This window comes from Artemia sp. Qi Xiang Cuo, chromosome 5, assembly GCF_049724085.1.
Source record: "Artemia sp. Qi Xiang Cuo chromosome 5, ASM4972408v1, whole genome shotgun sequence".
NCBI classification, from domain to species: Eukaryota; Metazoa; Arthropoda; class Branchiopoda; order Anostraca; family Artemiidae; genus Artemia; species Artemia sp. Qi Xiang Cuo.
This window is the reverse complement of record NC_142798.1, coordinates 40,132,007-40,150,901: the sequence shown is the minus strand read 5'-3', so window position 1 is coordinate 40,150,901 and position 18,895 is coordinate 40,132,007. Positions and strand designations below refer to the sequence as shown.

Here is an 18,895-nt window from a genome sequence, read left to right as displayed (position 1 = left end):
TTTTGTCAACATTGTTGGCCAACATGAAAACCTTAACAACAGTTTAAATACCTTATTCCCCTTCAAATTATAATAGAATAGTTTACTTATAAATCCTAACCGTAAAAATACAATAACTTTCTTAGTAATTAGTAATTTGTCTTAGTAAACTTAGTCTTAGTAAACTAGTAATTCAACCTCAGAGAAGTTTTAAAATTTTAAGATTTTTTTGTAGTTATGAAGCGGCCACTGTAAAGTTCCCCTTTAGTTCCTAAATCCAATGGTGGCGAGAGGAGCACGGGATGTCCGAGGAGCCACAGGCCCACTTTATGTCTCCAGTTATACGTTTATCGAAAGTCCTTGCATGATTCTTTTAAAACAAGGTGAAACACGCCTGTCTTTCTGCAAAATATTTGACGAGGCGAAGACGGAGGGCGGAGTTTGAGGGGGGTCACAAGTCCATTTTGTGCCTTCAATAATAATGATTGAAAATTCCTACATGACTCTGATTGAAACTCGGGCCACTTTGATTCTCTAGCCATACCAATTTACAATCGTTCCATGATTCCGGTTCAACCAAGGTGCAGCAGCCCTACCTTTCTGCTAAAAATTTGGGGAGGGGAGAGCCGACAGAAGGTGTTGGAGGGGGCTACGCAGCAACTTCAAAACTAGAGACCCTCGAGCACAAAAGAAATACTTTGTGCCTCCGTTTTGGCAAGTCGGCACTTCTGAACCCACGTACCGTGACCCTTATCCCTGAATAACATTCACCTGAAAGAAATCGTCCTCCATGAACTGTGTCCCAGCCTATCCCCACCTTATCTCCCATTTCTTGTACTACTTTGCGATACAAAAAATCTTTTATCCCTTTCTTTACTAACATAGTAAACAGTTTTTAATATGTACATAACCAATTTCTTGTATTGCCAGTGTAGCAAGTGTTTTCTAACTTTTTATTTTAATTTCATGTTCGAATTTATTTTTTATTTCAAAATTTTATCTTTTATCTTTTACCTGACCTCAGAATTTTGATCTTTTTATTTGACTTAATTTTGTATTTTTTTTTCTTTTTTTTGTTATTATCTGGTTATTTGTTATTTGACTCAGAATAAGAATTCGGCCTCTAAAGGCTAGTGATAGTTCATTTTTGAAATATATCTTATCTTATCAACTTTGTGTCTCCAATAATTTGGTTGATCATGCTTGTATTTATTCTGCTTCAGACAAGAAATAACATGTCTTCCTTTCTCCTTCGAAACATACAGACAGAGGAGGGAATGGTGGAGGGACCACGGGCACAATTAGTGCCTCCAGTTTGTTTTTACAACGAGTCAAAACTTAGCTCATTTTTGCAGCGAATTAGGACTTAGCTAGGTTTTGTGCAAAGTTATTTTCTGATTTGATTTCCAATTTCTACCACAGCCAAAAGTTATTCGTCGCGCGAAATTTTCAACTTGCGATTCTAATAAACAAATGTTTGTACGAAAAATGATACCATATACTTGCATCAGCTCTTCAAGAATTATTGACCAGGGTTGAAAAAAATTAGTAGTTTTTCCTAGTTTAAAATTTGATTTCCTTGCTTTGGGCCAAATTTCAAATATTGCTACTAATAAAGGAACTCCAATTTCGTTAGTAATGAGATAACAATTAAATCTTAGGAAAAGCTTATGATATTCTTCCTCTGCCTCAGTCCTAAATGTAAAAAATTAATCAACGCCAATCTCAAACAGAAATCCATTCTAAAAGTAGATGGCAATAATTATAGATCCATAATAAAATGATACGTTTTTTTAGTCTAACTCCAAATATAAACTGACGCCTTCTTGCTTGGCTGCTTCAACAGAGCTTTCCACTCTAATGCAGAAGCATGATTTGAAGAAAAAAGATCTCAGAGGGACAGCTTGAGATAGCTTTCTCTAACATAGACTGTAAAAATCCACTTCAGCTTTCAAGGACAAGCGAAAACATCCTTTTTGGCCCTAGGCAAGGATTATACGCAGCTTTCTAAAATGTAGCGTCATATTTATCTATTTAGCCTGAGGTTCACACTCTGAGTAAAAATTTCAGATTTAAACCTTACCTCTTTCTCACAACAATTGCAAACAGGCAGCATATAAAAAAAGGTCATCTGTTGAAACTTCCACGTGAAGTTTCAACAGATCTATAAAAACTAGTGATTTCACTGGATAGTTGATTAGTGGTATGTCAGGCGTTCGATGTGCCTGGTGCCTTTATGCAGTGTGTTCATAAAAAAAGTCGGTTTGTTTGTTCACTTTTGTTTTTCTTTCCAAAACGGTGTTGCTAACATCAAGTGATTATTTCTCTTAAATAAGCTAAATTACTGCAGTCTATGAAGTTTAGTGAAATGGCTTTTTTGACAGATGTAACTTTTGAAGTCGTTAATATGTGATAGTTAATACTAGAAGACATCTCGACCCACGCTAAAATATCAGAATCTATTGAGCAATTTCTTACGAGTTCCATTTTTTTCCAGCTTTCTTGACAATTCTTACTGTATCCTCTAAATCACTCAAATTTCTCCATTTAAAAAAAGAAGACACAGTAACGCAAATATAATACGGAATCGAACTGCTTACCATAACTAAAATACAACACCACATAGCTTATGATGTTTGCCATTACAAAGTCACATTCTAGATAGCTACTAAACTTGAGAATATAAAGGATTTAACGAACATGATACAATTTTGGCTGCGATTTCTACGACTTTCTTAACGGTTATAAATACAAATTCAAATTATAAATATGTCAGTAAAAGAAGTACAAACCTTAATCTGCAGATCTATGTTTCGAGAATTCATACCGTGCTAATGACGATCACCATTTAATAGACGAAAAAAGACAAGACAAATTATACCTGTATAGATCCGGCTCTTTCTTTCAAGTCTCCACTGTCTACAAGTCCGGCAGCAGGAGAAACCCGATGGTAGCCTTCTAGCCAAGCCTGCATTCCAAGATGCTCATGCTCTGTTACCAAGAATATAATATCTTTCGCCCAATAGCTCGCAGCTAGTTAAAAAACATTAATATCAAATTCTAAAAAAAAAACAAAAAAACAGGTGTACATGAGAAATAAACACACTTTTATTACCCTTCTTATTCCCATTAATGTGGCTTAAACTTAAAGAAAAGTTACTCCTGTTCTTCCAGACGATATTTTGCATTCACAACGTTTCATTTTAATCTTCGAAATCAAGTTTCATATTGGCTATAGGTTCCAAGATATAGCCATCTTCCCGTGATGCAAACCTGGTTTTAACAAAATGGTAAATTATGACATTCCATAGGTAATTTCACCTACTCTCTTCTTGATCACCTACTGTATCTAGTATGCCACTCGTCAATCCTAACAAGATACAAGAAACAATGAGAAACAAGAAAATCGTGTTTTGTCAGGTTGCCACACTACTTACTATGGCAAGGAAGAATTAAAAATAGAGCAAAGACGTGGTGGTTACAGCTAAGATCTCTCATGCTATATGACTAATGAAATTCATATTATTGATAGAAAAAAACATACGGCCGTTTAATGAAAAAATAAACAAGACCCTGAAAGATGGTCATAAAAACGTTCAAAGGCTGTGGCATTTTTCTTAATGTCAATAGGTATTCCAAAGTCCGTTTTCCACTCGTCTCTGCTACTCCATTTTCTGCTAGACGTAAATACTAGGTTATGCCCTTCAAGTAAGTTGGTAATTTCTTAATTTGTTGGAAATATTTGCGCACCTTAAAGAAGTGAAAGGGATACGGAAGGTCTTGCATGGTTAGAATGGTCGTGTGCACTAAGCGACTAAATCATAAGCAAAGTATTGTTCTGTTGGTAATAGTGAAGTTAAGGTTGAGTTTCTTTTTCTTAGTTCATGAAGTAGTAATACAATTGATAGGTGCATAGTACCTCACTGTTTATCTGTGTCAAAGATGGAGTCACTGTAAGATAGGGCTTGTAACTTTTAGTTATGGATAGTATATTTCAAGCTAATTCCGCTCTTCAGAAATAAAAGGAATTAGAGAGTAATAAAATAGATTTTGCGTGTAGATATAATGATGTTCCGAGTGGAATTTTGGACCTTGGGTGCGGTATTCGCTTGCAGCTTGGAAGATTCAAAGTATGTTTAACCGTGTGAAATTGGTCCTACATGCCGTAAACCTGGCAACTTTTTCAATATTTTTCATATGAATTGCCAAGGGCCAATTTCAAGTTATAGCTTTATGGAAGATTTACAAATAAACTTTCAAATGGGGATAAATCCATTTATTTAGACAGTGAAAAAACAGGTACAAAAGTCCCGATATTTCGGTCACATATACAGCGACGGTCTTCAGTAGAAATACTAAAATAATAAACGTGAAACTAGCATATTTATATGCAACAAAATAAATAGCTTTTTGGCGCATTAATGAAATAAAAAACTTTGGGATAATTCACTGGATTATTTTCAAAGAGAGTATATTTACGATGATTATTCTAAGTTCTTGATGTAAATTTTCTTCTTCAATCTTGCTCATACATAAAACAAATTTCCAATGAAAGTGGTAAAGCCTTCCGTGTCTTCTAATTGCAAATCAAATGTTGAGTTTTTAGATGTTTACTGGGTTACAAACCCAAAAGTCCCGAAATATCGGGACTTTTGTACCTGTTTTTTCACTGTCTAAATAAATGGATTTATCCCCATTTGAAAGTTTATTTGTTCGTCTTAGAACGGCAGTACGGTCTAAGAAAACAACACCTAATTTAAAGGTGTTACGTCGAAAATATATGGAAGATTTAGCTAATATTTCTGTTTTCGGGTGATGGCTTTAACTGAGACATGGCTTAATGATTATAACTCAGAGTTGCTTGGTCTAGAGGGATGAAATTTTTTCACAAAAAATAGAGAATTACTTCAATATGGGAGCCAATTCCGTATATATTAAATCGGATATTGAAGTGGCCATTCGGAGCGATTTAACTATTTATAGGGAGATGGTGTTTGAGTCACTCATGCTTCACCTTCGTTTAGGTGTTTATTCTTGCTATTTAATAGTTCTCTACCGCCCACCGACTTCCTCATTCAATGAATTCTTTGATCTTTTGGAGGAGCAGCTCGAGAAGTTGCCTGTGAATCTGCCGTGTTTTCTTGTGGTTGATCTAAACGTTGACCTGATTGAAATAAATGCAAAGGGCAGCCGAATACTAAATGTTTTCGTATCATTTGGATTACTTCCATAAATCAACATACCAGCGAGGGTCATGGATACATCCACGACATGCATTGATAATATATTCTCCAATCTTAACCCTGATTCCCCTGTGTTGTTGTTAGTGACACTTCTGACCATTTTGGTGTGTTTTCTAGACAGACTATTCCTCTAGGAAATAGTTGTAGGTTAAAGAATGAGTTTTCTTGGCATAATATAAATAAAACAATTCTCTTGTGTTATAAGAATGTTTTATTTCAAATGAATAGGGATAGTATTTTATCAATTGTATCTAATAATGAAAAGAGGTTTAATTTGTTTTACCAGATTATCCAAAGTGAATTAGAAAAGCATTGTCAAAGGAAAAAAGGAAGACGTAAGACAACCCCAAAAAGTCATGGGTTAGTTCACACCTTCAAAATTGATGCGTATTAGAGGCCAACTTTACAAAAAAAGATCAATTATAAATTTTATTTAAATGATTGAATATATAATAATTATCGCAATGCCCTGAATGGATTATTAAGAAAAGTAAAAAGATAATTTTACTCGAGGAAGTTTGAGGAAGTATCGGGACACCCGGCAAAAACAGGGCGCATGATTAAAGAAGTACTTCAGCAGCCAACGAAAATGATCGCACTTGAAATAGTTAACCAAGAAGGTGAAATACCAAAAAGTTTTGATGATATCTCGGAGGTATTCGGAAATTAGTTCTCCGCGGCAGGAAAGCGTGTTGCTGAAGGAGTCTATCCGACGTTACATGATCCAAGCATTTTTGACTACCTTGGTTATTTTGGATCTGAGGTTTCAATATATTTAGCACCTGTATCGTTAAGTGAGATAAAGCAGGTCACTTAAAAAATGAAGAGTAATGCCTCTGGTAGTGATTTCATATCGTTCAGAGTGGTTAAATTTATTCTGGCACTAATCCAGAAGCCACTCTTGTCCCTGATTAATTCTGCATTAAAAGAGGGTTTCTTTCCGTCTTGTTTTAAATTAGCTCGTGTGACTCCGGTTCATAAGGGTGGTGAGACAAATAATTTAGGAAATCATAGGCCGATTTCTGTTCTTCCTGTGCTATCAAGTGTTTTAGAGAAGTGCTTTGCTGCCCGTCTTGATGCATATTTAGAGTGTCGCAATGCGTTAACTCTTACCCAATTCGGATTTCGGCATGGTTACACAACAGAACAAGCGGTTGCCTATATTAAGCAGCGTAGTCAATCAAGCGCTGGATGAAGGTTACAGCGTTTTAGCAATATTTTTAGATATAACTAAAGTTTTCGACGCAGTAGATCATGATCTCCTTTTTCTAGAGTGTGAGTTTTATGGCATAAGAGGTCCTGGGCTTAACTTTCTACGTGCATTCTTAGCAAGCCGGCTACAGTATGTTCATATTGATTCAAAGCTTTCATCAAGTTCTCCTATTACATGTGGAGTTCCACAAGGATCTGTTCTTGGACCGCTATTATTCTTAATTTTTATAAATGACCTAAGTCAAACTTTGTCTAGTATAAAAACAATTTCCGTGAATAATTCCAATCTACAAGAAGTGACAGTACCGATGTTTGCTTTTGACACATCGTTTTTTTGTCTTGCAAGAGCCGAGAACGGGTTACTTGAATTAAGAAAACAATCGTTTGACAGAGTTTCAACTTGAATGCGCGTAAATAAACCACAAGTTCACCTGGCTAAGAATAGTTTTATTATATTTTCGAGAACAGCGACATATTATCCATGGATTTCTCGATTAAAACACAGTTATGGCGAGATTGAAAGGAAGTCTTGTGTCAAGTATTTACGTATTACACTTGATTAACCTTTGTCATTTAGAAAACATGTTGAGAACATGTCAGCAATTTTTTCACAGAACATCGGAGTACTTAGAAAACTCGCACAATTTGTCCCGCATCGCATTTTAAGGTTGTTGTATTTCTCTATAATACATCTGTACATTTTATTTTGTTCTTCGGCATGGTTAGGAACGTTTCCGTCCCTAATGAATCCAGTTTGAGTTCTCATAAATAATGTGATTCATTTATCTGCAATAAATCCTATAGTGATTCCGTGGGATTGGAGTATGGAAGACAAAAAATTTTACAAGCTGCTGGCTTACGGGATTTTTATCACCAGTTATTTATGTTTCAGTATAACAATAAAAATTTACCTTCATGCTTCTCAGGCATGTTTCAGGCTAGATCTGATTACCACAATTGCAATACTCGAACAAGCAAGGCGCTGTCTGCTCCAATTACCATCACTACAAGGTCTAACTTCTGCTTTATTTATCGAGGAATAAAATTATGGAACAGCAATGATACGACAATTAATGACATAAACAGGTTTGAAGAATTTAGAAACAAAGTTAAGAGAGAGATGTGTTCTACTTATGAGTTTTAAGTTAGAATTTGTCATTTTTATTTGTATTTTATTTATAAACTTATGGACTAGTAATGGTATGATAATTAGTGATATGAAATGGTTTGAAAAATTTAGAATTAAAGTCAAGGAAAAAATGTATCCAATGTATGAGTTCTAAGCTATTATTTCTCATTCTTTTTTTTTCCTTCTTCTTTTGTTGTTCGAGGTGTGAGAAGGAATATAGAGGGTTCTTTGGACAGATTTTTTTTTTTTTGGTTGTTACGGTGATTCCAATAGCAAATCAGCATGGAATTATGTATTTTCATATATATACACACACACACATATATATATCTATATATATATATGCTATTGGACTCGACGTGTCAAGATTGGGAGAGGTCCATGCACAACTCAAAACTGAATTAATTTTTAAGAATATGCCGGAAGATGCCAGGGCAATTACGCCACCAAGACCCTACCCCCTCCCCATCGACGTGCCAGTGTATTCATTATCCTTTTAATAGAGGTAGAAATTGGAACATCCACCTTAGATTATAAGTGGAAATAATCATTTTTATACATAAAACGAACTTTATTACTTAAATGATCCTTCAATAGAAAATTTTGAAACGTGTCTTTTATCACAATAAACTTCATTACATTGTAAGATCATCAAAAAAGTTTTTACCAAAATTCATTTATTAAGGATAAAAATAATGCTTGGAAAACTTCGAATCTGATTATACTCATATCATGGTTAATCCATTAAAAATTGCAAAGCTTAAATCAAATAGGTCGATAATAATGATGTGACTATAAGTGACCAGAGGGAATCATTTAATTCTAATATATATGCTGAGCATCTTTCACGTATTTTTGTACTCGGTTATCTAGTAATTTAAAAACTAAACCTACCACTGAATTTTTTTGAGAGGTAATGACTCTACCTTTTAATTTAAAAATTTTGATGGGACTCAATTTTAATAAAAATAGGACAAGTGCAAATTTACCAATTTTGGGATTGATAACAAATAAATAAGAATAGTAAGAACTGCGATTCCTCCGGTTTTTCTTCATGTCTTGTTAAGAGAATTTCTGGCTTCACTGCTCCTATTATAGCCCCTCTTTTTAAATAGTTTTTTAAATGTCGGGATTTCCCCGATGATGTAAAAGCAGCGAAAATTATTCCTATATCGGATAATTTAGCGCATTTCATTAGAGTCTACTAAGTTAGTAGCATATGACTTACAAATGATAGTATTAATAACTGATAGTATTCATAATAAAAAAGAAGAATAGTTTAGCCACTTTCTTGGATGGATTATTGTTATTATGAGCGTGCACAGAAAACTAAGTTAGGGCTCAAATGAAAAAGGCCCATTGCCTCCACCCCTCCCAAAGAAAGAGACAAAAAATTAGCACCAAGAGTCACTGGGATATTGGCGCCACCTGGGGCGTGGTATTTTGAGAAAAGACTTGTCTAACTCTTTTATCACCTTTGCAAAAGGGTCCTTTCTTAGTAGTGCTAGGGTGCCCACTATTTTTTCCCCATCTAAGAACCCCACCCACAAGCTTCAAACCGTACAGTCAGAGGAGAGAGTCACCCAAAACCTGTCAGCAATCCGTGGGAAGCGGTAGTTGATCCGCAGAGCCGGTACTAGCAAGAGAACATCTTCCTCCCACACTGGATTGCTCCTCAGTGAATCTCTCCTTGTATTACAGTAAGCCCTGCTTAGGTTTAGAGGGTTGTCCCCCGTCACAGCATGATTTTGGCACCAATTACTAGCTTCCGACCATTCAATCTCGGCAGGGTATTCCACAAAGCACCCTGTTCTATGGTCAGACACTGGGTAAGGCAGCTAGTAACTGAAATTAGAAGTAGTAGGCCCTTGCAACTCTTAGGGCACCACAATAACATTGCCACCATTACCCCCGTTCTTGGACGAAGCAAAAGCACTGATTTGTATTTTGATGCATTTTCAAAGCATGTTTTTTTTTCACGATAACATAGTTAGTTTTTCCTTCTCATTTATTAAATCCTTCACTATATTATTCAGCGAAATAATTCTATTTCTGATGTTTAACATGTTAATTTGGTGCTCCCCCGAGGGAGAGCATTAGGTATTTTCTTACTCATTCTAAATTACACTTTCGCAAAATTATAATGTTGGCTGATGATGTTTAATTGATGATTATCTCTTCTTCTAATTTAGATTTGAATAAATCATTAGTAAATATGAATCTAAGCTTAACTTTAATTTCGGATTGATGTAAAAAAAAGGATGTCTATTTAAAATCAATCCAAGTATTATTAGTCACCATGTTCACCGATTGGTTATGAGTCTCAAAACGAATCTTAAGTCTTGAGTTGTATCAAATTTGTTGCAAAATGTCAGTTAAGCATGTCAGTTGGATTACTTCAGAGGAAAATTTTATTTAAGCAACAAATTAATGCTTTTTTTCTAAATTATTAAGTAAAATGGGTTAAATTTCTCTTTTAGACTATGTTTTCCTGTTTGACATTTTAAGAACATTATATTTCCCTTCGTAAATTCATATTTTTCGTACTGTATTTCTATGTGGTGTTGGGCGTTCCATACGCCAATCAAATGTGTTTATTTGTATAAGTTATGTTTTTCAAATCCTCTCAATCAGAAAAAAGATTGCAATGTATATCTAGTTTATGCGAAATATATCGTGTCTATTTGCTATCTTTTTTTTAAATTCAGTGCCAGATTCACTCTATAATTTTCAACTTCTGATCTTCTTACCATGATTCTATTAAGGTTATAAGAGCCGCATATTTCGTTTTTGACTTCCACCCAACAACCCGAGCAGATTTCTCGTTTCAAAATATTTGTACTAGCGTTTGGACCTCAGGTGAATCAGGACTCAAACTGTTAAAAAATATTAACGCTTTTCAGCAAAATTTCAAGAAAAATTATGCTTTTGTCTTGAGATGTCTCTCTCTCTTTCTTCCTTTGCTGAATGTGCAGTGATCTGTACCTGGATAATTACCTGGAATACTTTTTTTTTACAAAGCATAAGATTTTTGAAAAACTTTTTGACTATTTACCTCACACAATTAATTCTTGAGTGCGTAAACCCTTTTCAGTGACTTTGTAAAAATGGGAGATTAAAAGCTTTTTCTTTACAGTCACCTTTCAAACTCTGTAATGAAAAGTTTACTGAATCAAGTAAAACTTCTATGAGTTTTTCTTTTTTCAAAGGAGTAAGCGAATGAATAAGAAAGTCCTATGCTATAGACACAACTTACACCTAAATGCTTTTGCAAACGCCAACATGAGTGCGATTCCACCATTAGTGGGAGTAAAGACCGAGTTTAGAGGGCGGTAAGGTGCTGCCAACACTAGTGACTCTCGACTGGAATGTCGTCTAGCACGTAATATCCCATATACGTTTCTTCCAGTATAATTCTGAAAAAGAGGGTAAAAATTTATAGCTAGCTAAATCACCAATGATTATACAAATAATGTAACTGAAATTATAACAACATGTAAGTTAAGTCAATTCGATAATAATGTGGACAAAAGCCAAGAAACTTTTACTTTTTATGCATGATAGAAAATTATGTAACCTGACCTTCCATTTTTCTACTAACTTCAAAAATATAAACAGTTTTTTCTTTCCAAGTTTCCTTTTTAGTGTTATAATTTGCTTTAGATTTCTCCAGATTTTTGAACAATTTTATTGTTAAAAGATCAAAATACACTTACAAACGTATTGTGGCCCGAGTATTTTCTAGATTGACTCGAAACATTCTACCGTGTTGTTTTCCTTTTCTTCGAAGTATAATCTGACATTTTTTTTAAATTACATTTTTAAGATGTTGTCAGATATCAACCAAACTTGTTCTAAAGTAAAAATAATTATCCTTTTTTTTTTACCTTTCAGGGCTCTGTACCCACTCCAGGGGTGGGGTACGGGAGGAGTCGCTTTTTTCAAGTTACAATGAGATCTGCAACGATGGGTTGTCGGAATAAAATCAAAGTGGGGGAAATGAGAGCCAGTGGGCATTTGCCCCATCCCTTTTAGATTTTTAGAAGTACCCTTGTTGGTACTTCATTCGGCACTTCAAAATTTTTTTTTTTTTTTTACAATGAAGATGCAAAAAAGGCACGTTTCAAAACTTGGGGAGGGGGATTTTTTTTAGATTCTTCCAATGAAAATGCCAAAAACATGTACTGTTCATAATTAAGCAGAGGGGGTAATAAAATTAAGGGTAAAATCTGCTTATTTAGTCCCATGAATTGCAGATACACGACACAATACAAGGGATGTCGCTTGAAATTTCGAATTTACCATCTTCACACCCTAAAGGGATACTTACGTCCCCTCGAGGTAAAAGAATTGGCGAAAATTGATGATACCCTAAAATTTAATTTTAAGTTTTTTAATTTAATTTTTTTCTTATGCAGTATTTAGCTTTTAAATTTTGCCTTGGTTGAATTTCAGTGTTAATTTTTAAGAAAAAAAAAAACATTTGAAAACCTGTAAATTTTGATAGACGCATTTTCTGTACAAAAATTTTTTAAGATAGGATCGATTTCTTTTTTTGCACATTCTAAACCCACAACATTTTGAAGTCTCCTTTGTACATTTTTGCGTTGACCACCAGGACCCCCCCCCCCCTACATATGGGATATTCACTCAAAGTTATGCCCTCCCATACATTCTCATACGAAATTCCACAGTTGTCTAGTGTTTATGAAATCTGCCTAGTCTCCAGGATGCTACGGGCGTGCTCATGGATGCCAAGCTGATTCTGTACTTAGATACTGATAATAGGCTCCTTAAGCAATGTTTTGCTTTTAGTTGTATTATCTATTGGGTTTTAGGCTCTTCCTTTTATAAGGTAGAGCAATGAGGGAAATCCAGCTTGAGAATCCGTTGGATATTCTTCTAGCGCATCTGTCTTCTCAGCTTTCTGCGCATCTTTAAAATTTTGATCAGTTTTCAAACATAATTAAAGCAAAAACATAACAAAGAAATTGGGCACATTTTATAGAATTTCCGAAGACATGAAATTTTTGTTTTTATTCAACCTTTAAATTAGATAATTGATCATGCATAATACACTTATAACACCAATATTTAGAGCGATACCAAAAAGTTTGTTTCTTATTTTCAACAAGGAAGGAGGCAATAGATACTTTGAAGTGCATTTTAGACATTAATATTCTAATTTAATCCATTTAATGATACTTTCCCCAAAACTTCAACAGAGCTATATCTTCACAGCAACTGGGCCTATTTTGTGTGGAGGAAATCCCACGTTTAAGTAAACTATGGATAATGATTGGTTTCTCGTCATTTGCATAGCCTCTATGTCACTCAAAAGTTAATACAAGCCTCAGAGTTACCTAAAGGTAAAAATACAAAACTGAAGCTCAATTATAGGGTTTGAAATTAGCCCCTGTTTAATGAACATTATAAAACCATAATACACATGATTTTCATAAAAAAAATGCCTATTATAGGACAGAAGGTAAGCCCAAAGAGGTAAGTTATATGGTCTTAAAACAATATAGTCGATGAGGTTTCTTGGCTGTAGTTATCAAGGTTTTTGGTGCTTATATTTCACCCCCCCCCCCTCCCAACTGACACTCATGCGAGACTGTTTACTTCCATATCGAAGATACATTCAATCTTTCAGAATTCTGTAGTTTTTTAATTTAAATCCGAAGTACATTTTTGCTCCACAAAAGGAATGGGAGACTGGGAACATAAATCATGCTGTTAGTTAGTTTTGGTGTGAAATATCCAGGCCAGGATTTAAACTGTCACATGTCTCCCAAAAATGGCAGCTGAGAGCTCGGTATCACCTCTCTCTTGGATTACTTTTGGCTCATCACTCTCAGTATCCCCCCAAAAAATTGTTTGGGCCTATGGGCGCCAACACTCTTGGGCCTAGGGGCACCAAATATTTAAATCCGGCCCTGGAAATATCTTGAAATACAAACAACTGAAATTTATTTTATCAGCTGAACAACCGTAAATAAAAAAAAAGGAAGATTCAGTAAACACATATTTGCTGAAGTTGTATAAAATACGTTTCTATAAAGAGTGAATTTATCATTCTTTGAAAAAAAAGTTCAAATTTTTTCTTGGATTAATGTCTTCTAAAAAAAAAAAAAAAAAAAAAAAAAAAAAAAAAAAAAAAAAAAACAGAGATAACTGAAGAGTGATGTTTAAACCTAAAAGAAGAAGAAACAAAGTCATACACTAAGTCGAATTGAAAAGCAAACATAAACTATAATAAATAAATATAAAAAAACCTAAACCGAACAGAAAATAAAGCAAATAATGATATTAAACTTAAACATAACAGATAATACTATGAATGAATGGATGACATCTAGACCAAGCAGATCTTAAGATGAATAGTCAAGGCAAACCAAAAAACGAACGGAAATTACAAGAAATAACTGTTGGGCCGTCACAAAGGCTAGACAGCCATTTGCAATTTATTGAAAGTGATTTATTTTTCGAACAATGTCTTTATATTTGTCATAGTATCAACATCAACAACGGCAAAAATAAAAAAACCATGCCAAGCATGGTTTGCAAAACAACTACCAAAGACAAGAGCGAGGCACCCAACCTTTAGACTCTCTAAGAGTCTAGTGTGTTCTTTAAGCTTTACTGAAAGCATTCTGTATTCCAAACAGTGTGTTCTTTATTTTTCTGAACATGAACAAAAAAGATGAACGTTAGTATATAAATGAAGGTTAGGGGGTAGAAAAAATTACAATTCGCAACTTTAACTTTACTATTTCAAAAATAACATTTTTTTTAAACTTTTTCCTTTTGATTCTATTTCTTTCAAACGTATAGGAAAATTGATGCATAAATAAAAACTCTAAATTGAATGTTGGTAATTTTTCAAGGCATTTGTTTAATGCGAATCTGTAAAAGATTTACAGTTTTAATTTCTAAGTATTTGAAAGAAAAATGTTCAAACGGACTAGAGTAGTAACAAAAACTTACTACATACCAGACTAATGAACTGGATTGATTGTTTAATAAAATAAAATATAAGACTGTTTAAATTATATTTTTATTCAATAAAATACAAATGAAGTTTTATCCTTTCGATGGCTTAAAGAGGTGGCAGCTTAACTCCTATTTGTGGTAATTGCCACTCGTTTTAAGTTTGACTTGATTTTCGTTTTAATTTCTTAGTTTTGCATTAATTTAATTTCTGTAATTTTCGTTTTTGATTTAATTAACTCACAATGTCTTTATATTTACCGCGATACATCACCATGAATAGATTCAAAGTTCCATAGGGGCTTATACTACAAAAAAAAAAAACTTTTAGGTATAACTTGAAAAATCTGGAAAATCTCAGCCTAGGGCACGATCCTCTAGAGTTCCAAGCCAACAGAACATTCTTTAGGAAAAAATCTATCAGTGAACAATTAATTTAGGTCATCGCTTTAATTTAGGTCATCGTCTCTGGGGCTGTGGGGGTCATGCTGATCCTGGAGGCATACTTATTAGATCTTACTGCTACTCTGGCCAAAAATACCATCTCAAAATTTTATTCCGATACCAAGGGGGGTATGGGGTGCCTGGAGGCAAAAGCGTGTATAGTATGGGGCTGGTTCCCCTCCTTAAAAAGGGAGCTATAACTTTCAGTTTCCAATTGAATGAGCTCCCTCCGAAATCATATGACCACGCCTTCCATATGCAGCGGTCGGGTAAGAAATAATAGTCACACATAGGAGACACTTCATTCTTTACTAAGCTTAGACTAGTGCATTGACTCTAATAAATGGGTTACTAGGCTGCAGTAACCAGGTTTTCCAGTCTAGTGATAAATCACTGGTTTTGGTGATCTTGCATTTAGTGATAATTTGTTCCATGGGGATTTCTTTTTTGCCCATATTTTTGTCGTTTAGCAGAACTTTTTTCTAGATATTTTATTCTTTTAATGTGCAACCTTTATTACTTTCAAATGAAATCAAAACCGCATCGTTTTGGATGTAATTTTGATGTTTCAATTCTATTTCTAGTCTAGTGACTTTTGGAAAATTTTCCTTGGGACCCTTTTCAAGGGTAAGTGGTAAATCTGACGCACTGTCCTTTGGAAAGAAACGGATTTTTCGGAAGTTCTCATGTAAGGTAATTAAATAACTCTTAATAACAGATTTGCTAAAATGAACAATTAAAAATACTAGTAAATAAGACTAAAAACACAAAGGAAGCATCAAATGACAAGGAAAGGCGAAAGGCAAATTTGGTGGGGATAGTCATTCCTTAGAGCACAGTAGAATTACAACTGTTTTTACCTTACAAAAATAGATGGGGAGACCAATTTATGTCTAAAGATTAAAAAAGTAGGAACCAAAGTAACGCTTACAGTCTCTGGGCCAATGTTATATCTTAGAACAAAATCCTGCGTACCAACATCAAGACCTAGCTGTTGGAATTGGGCAGCAATCCAAGCATAAGGCATTCCATTTGGATATCGACTGGCCTCTTCTTGAATACCTTTCAAAAAGTCTCTTGCAACAGATTCACTGTTGAATTGACCATGAACTAATCCCGGTAACAACGCATTCTCAGAAATGTATACACCTAAAAGTAGTAAAAGTCACACCTAGAAACCCGCGTTATATTTGAAACTAATTATAAAAAACTTTTCTACAAAAGGAATTTTTTCAAAGCAAAGTAAACAACAACATCAAATCTAAGACGAGTGGAGGTAATAGTCAAATAGTACTTCAAGTGTAAAACAAACATTAAGTGAACATACGTGAAACCCGAAATGAGCAGAAGTTACAATAAAAATATCAGGTCAAATCTAAAATGAACAAAAGCTACCGTACCTCAAACAGGAATAAGGTTAACGCTCCCTATGCCTTTTAAAGACCAAAAAATCATTTGTGCTTTGCTGAAATAATTTTCATTTCGAGTTGTGAGTTAAATAGCGACGAAGACCACACTGCCTTTCCATCATAAACAATAAGTAGCACAACAGGGAAATTTTTTATACAAGACAATGGAACGCAACTTTTAAATGAATATTTCGACCCTATATCCAAGGGCCGTCCTCAGCAAAACAAACGAAGAAAATAAAAAACAATATAAAAGAAACTTACACTAAAATTCAATCATTAAAACAGAAAAAAGTTTAAAAATTTTCAAGACAGCCCTAATATCATTACTTCAAGGAAGTTCAACCATGCAATATACTTGCTGAAAGATAAACTGGAAAACTAAAATAAAAAAAAAGTGTCAATTCTTTAGTAGGCCTACGATTATTATGCATGCGGTAAGGAAAACTGAAAATGTATCATGTGAAAGTTTCTTTAAAACAGTATTACTAAGCAAACACTCATTAAGAAAACTGTGTTTTTTAGCAAGGAAATTAACCGGCTGAGGTTTTACAGAAAACCTTTCCTGGAGAATTGCACTTCAAATTCATCTGAATGACCCCATACATATAATACAACTTAAGATTCTAGCATACAGGTGCGAGCGTAAAAAAAATTACTTAAAAAAGGAATGTTCTGGAAATATGGAAAAATAGCTCCCATCAAACTAAAATTTCAACAGTAGATTTCGGCCCGAACAATCATTCACCTGACCCAAACACCATCGAAGTTTTAATAGCATATATTTGTCTGATCTGCCAACAGTGAAGAGGTTGAGGTTGGAAAATCAAAAATTTCAGCTAAAAAACAACCATTAAGAAGTTGGAAAGACTTAATATTAGGCGCATTTCTGAGTGAAACTCTCACCTAAAAGTTGAGTATTTTTTTATATTTCTGTGGTCGAACTATTTAAAATTGAATTGGCGGTCTTGACACAATTTGTAGAGCTTCGATAAAAGATCCAAATAAACGACAGAAAGCTAAAAGCCAACAACAACTTTCCCAGAAATCTTAGAAAACCATTTGACTGCTCCCGTTTTGTGTTGGAGATTGACGTCTTCAGTCTATGTGCGAGAATAACACTGCTGCGGTTAAGGTAGAAAATGAGGTTAGCAGCTTGTTTCGGATTAAATCATGAGTTAAACAGGGTTGTATTCTATCCCCCTTCATATGGATCATTTTGATAGACTTTGTCTTAAGGAGCACAGGAATGGCAATGGGAGAACACAGAATCAAATGGGGAGAAAAAACTTTCCTGGACTTAGATTATGCTGATGATTTAAGAATCCTAGATGAAAGTGTTAGCAAAATAAATGAGCTTTTTACAGGTTTCGCGAGTTCAGAGTGCTAGAGTACATTTGAAAATTAATATTATGAAGACTAAATCACTAAGGCTAGGAATAAGTGAAGATGAAAAGGTGATGTTGGTAACAAAAAGATTGATCAGGTGGACAGCTTTGCTTACCTTCGTAGTATTATTATTAAAGACGGTTGGAGCAGTGAAGATGTTAAAAGTGGAATAGCGAAGAGTCAGGGTGTTTTTTTAAAGTAGAAAAAAGTTTGGAAGAATAGGAACATAAGTCTCCAAACCAAGATTAGAATATTGGAAGCTACAGGGTTGACAGTGGTCAAATATGGTTCTGAAGCACGGGCGCTCCGAAAAGCGGATGAAGATTTGCTAGATGTTTCCACAGATTTTGCCCATGGATTGTTCTGGGTACCCGGCTGACTGACCAAATTTCAAACAGTAGGCTGTACAAAAAGTGCGGTTCAATCCCGCTTCCTAGGGCTACAATGAGAAAAAGGTTAAGATAGCTTGGGCACGTTCTGCGGATGAAGGATGACAGGTTGCCAAATATTGTCCTTTTTGGCCAACCGTCAAGGGATAGACAGAAAACAGGTGGTCCGCGGTTAGGGTGAAAGGATGTCATAAAGAAAGATTTAAGGGAAATGGGAACTTCCTTGGAGGGAGGAAGGGAACTTCCTCGGTGCAAAGAGGGAGGCTTTGGATAGATTGGGATGGAAGAGGATCGTGCGTAGCTGTGTTGGCCTCAGGCGGCTTGGTGCCGTGGTGAGTTGTAAGTAGTAGTAGTAGTATTTTAAGTTCAGTAAAGGGAGTCTATAAAGATGTTCTAGCAAACTTCCTAGAAAACTGATAAAAATAAGCTCAAAGGAAATATCATTTGATCAATTCGACAGCTTTGGAAGTTCCTTGTGGTGCTACACAATTTGATTGGAAACCCAGCCAACACAGGGGACGTAAAGTTTAATTGTTGTGGTGACGCTTTCTCATTAAGTCAAATTTGGGATTTTAATAAAGATACATTAAGACGCAAATAAAAGTTTCGAAATACCACTTTCACTAAGATAAGAAACATATCCTGGTATGTGTATCCTTAATAGGAAATTGAGAAATCACCACTTCCCAGCGATGTGTGTCAGTGGGC

General features: G+C 34.8%; 1 protein-coding gene across 3 annotated transcripts in view; it reads right to left on the bottom strand.

Moving 5' to 3' along the window:
• The window catches only part of LOC148952132 (GPI-anchor transamidase component GPAA1-like), an 88,994-nt gene that overhangs the window by 46,375 nt on the left and 23,724 nt on the right, over window positions 1-18,895 (bottom strand). For all 3 annotated transcript variants that reach the window (XM_089089574.1, XM_089089572.1, XM_089089573.1), the window contains exons 3-5: window positions 15,932-16,149; window positions 10,820-10,979; window positions 2,861-3,012 (exon numbers count right to left, since the gene is read on the bottom strand). In XM_089089574.1, coding sequence (XP_088945700.1) covers window positions 2,861-3,012; window positions 10,820-10,979; window positions 15,932-16,149 — 530 coding nt within the window. The remainder of the gene's footprint in view (window positions 1-2,860; window positions 3,013-10,819; window positions 10,980-15,931; window positions 16,150-18,895) is intronic.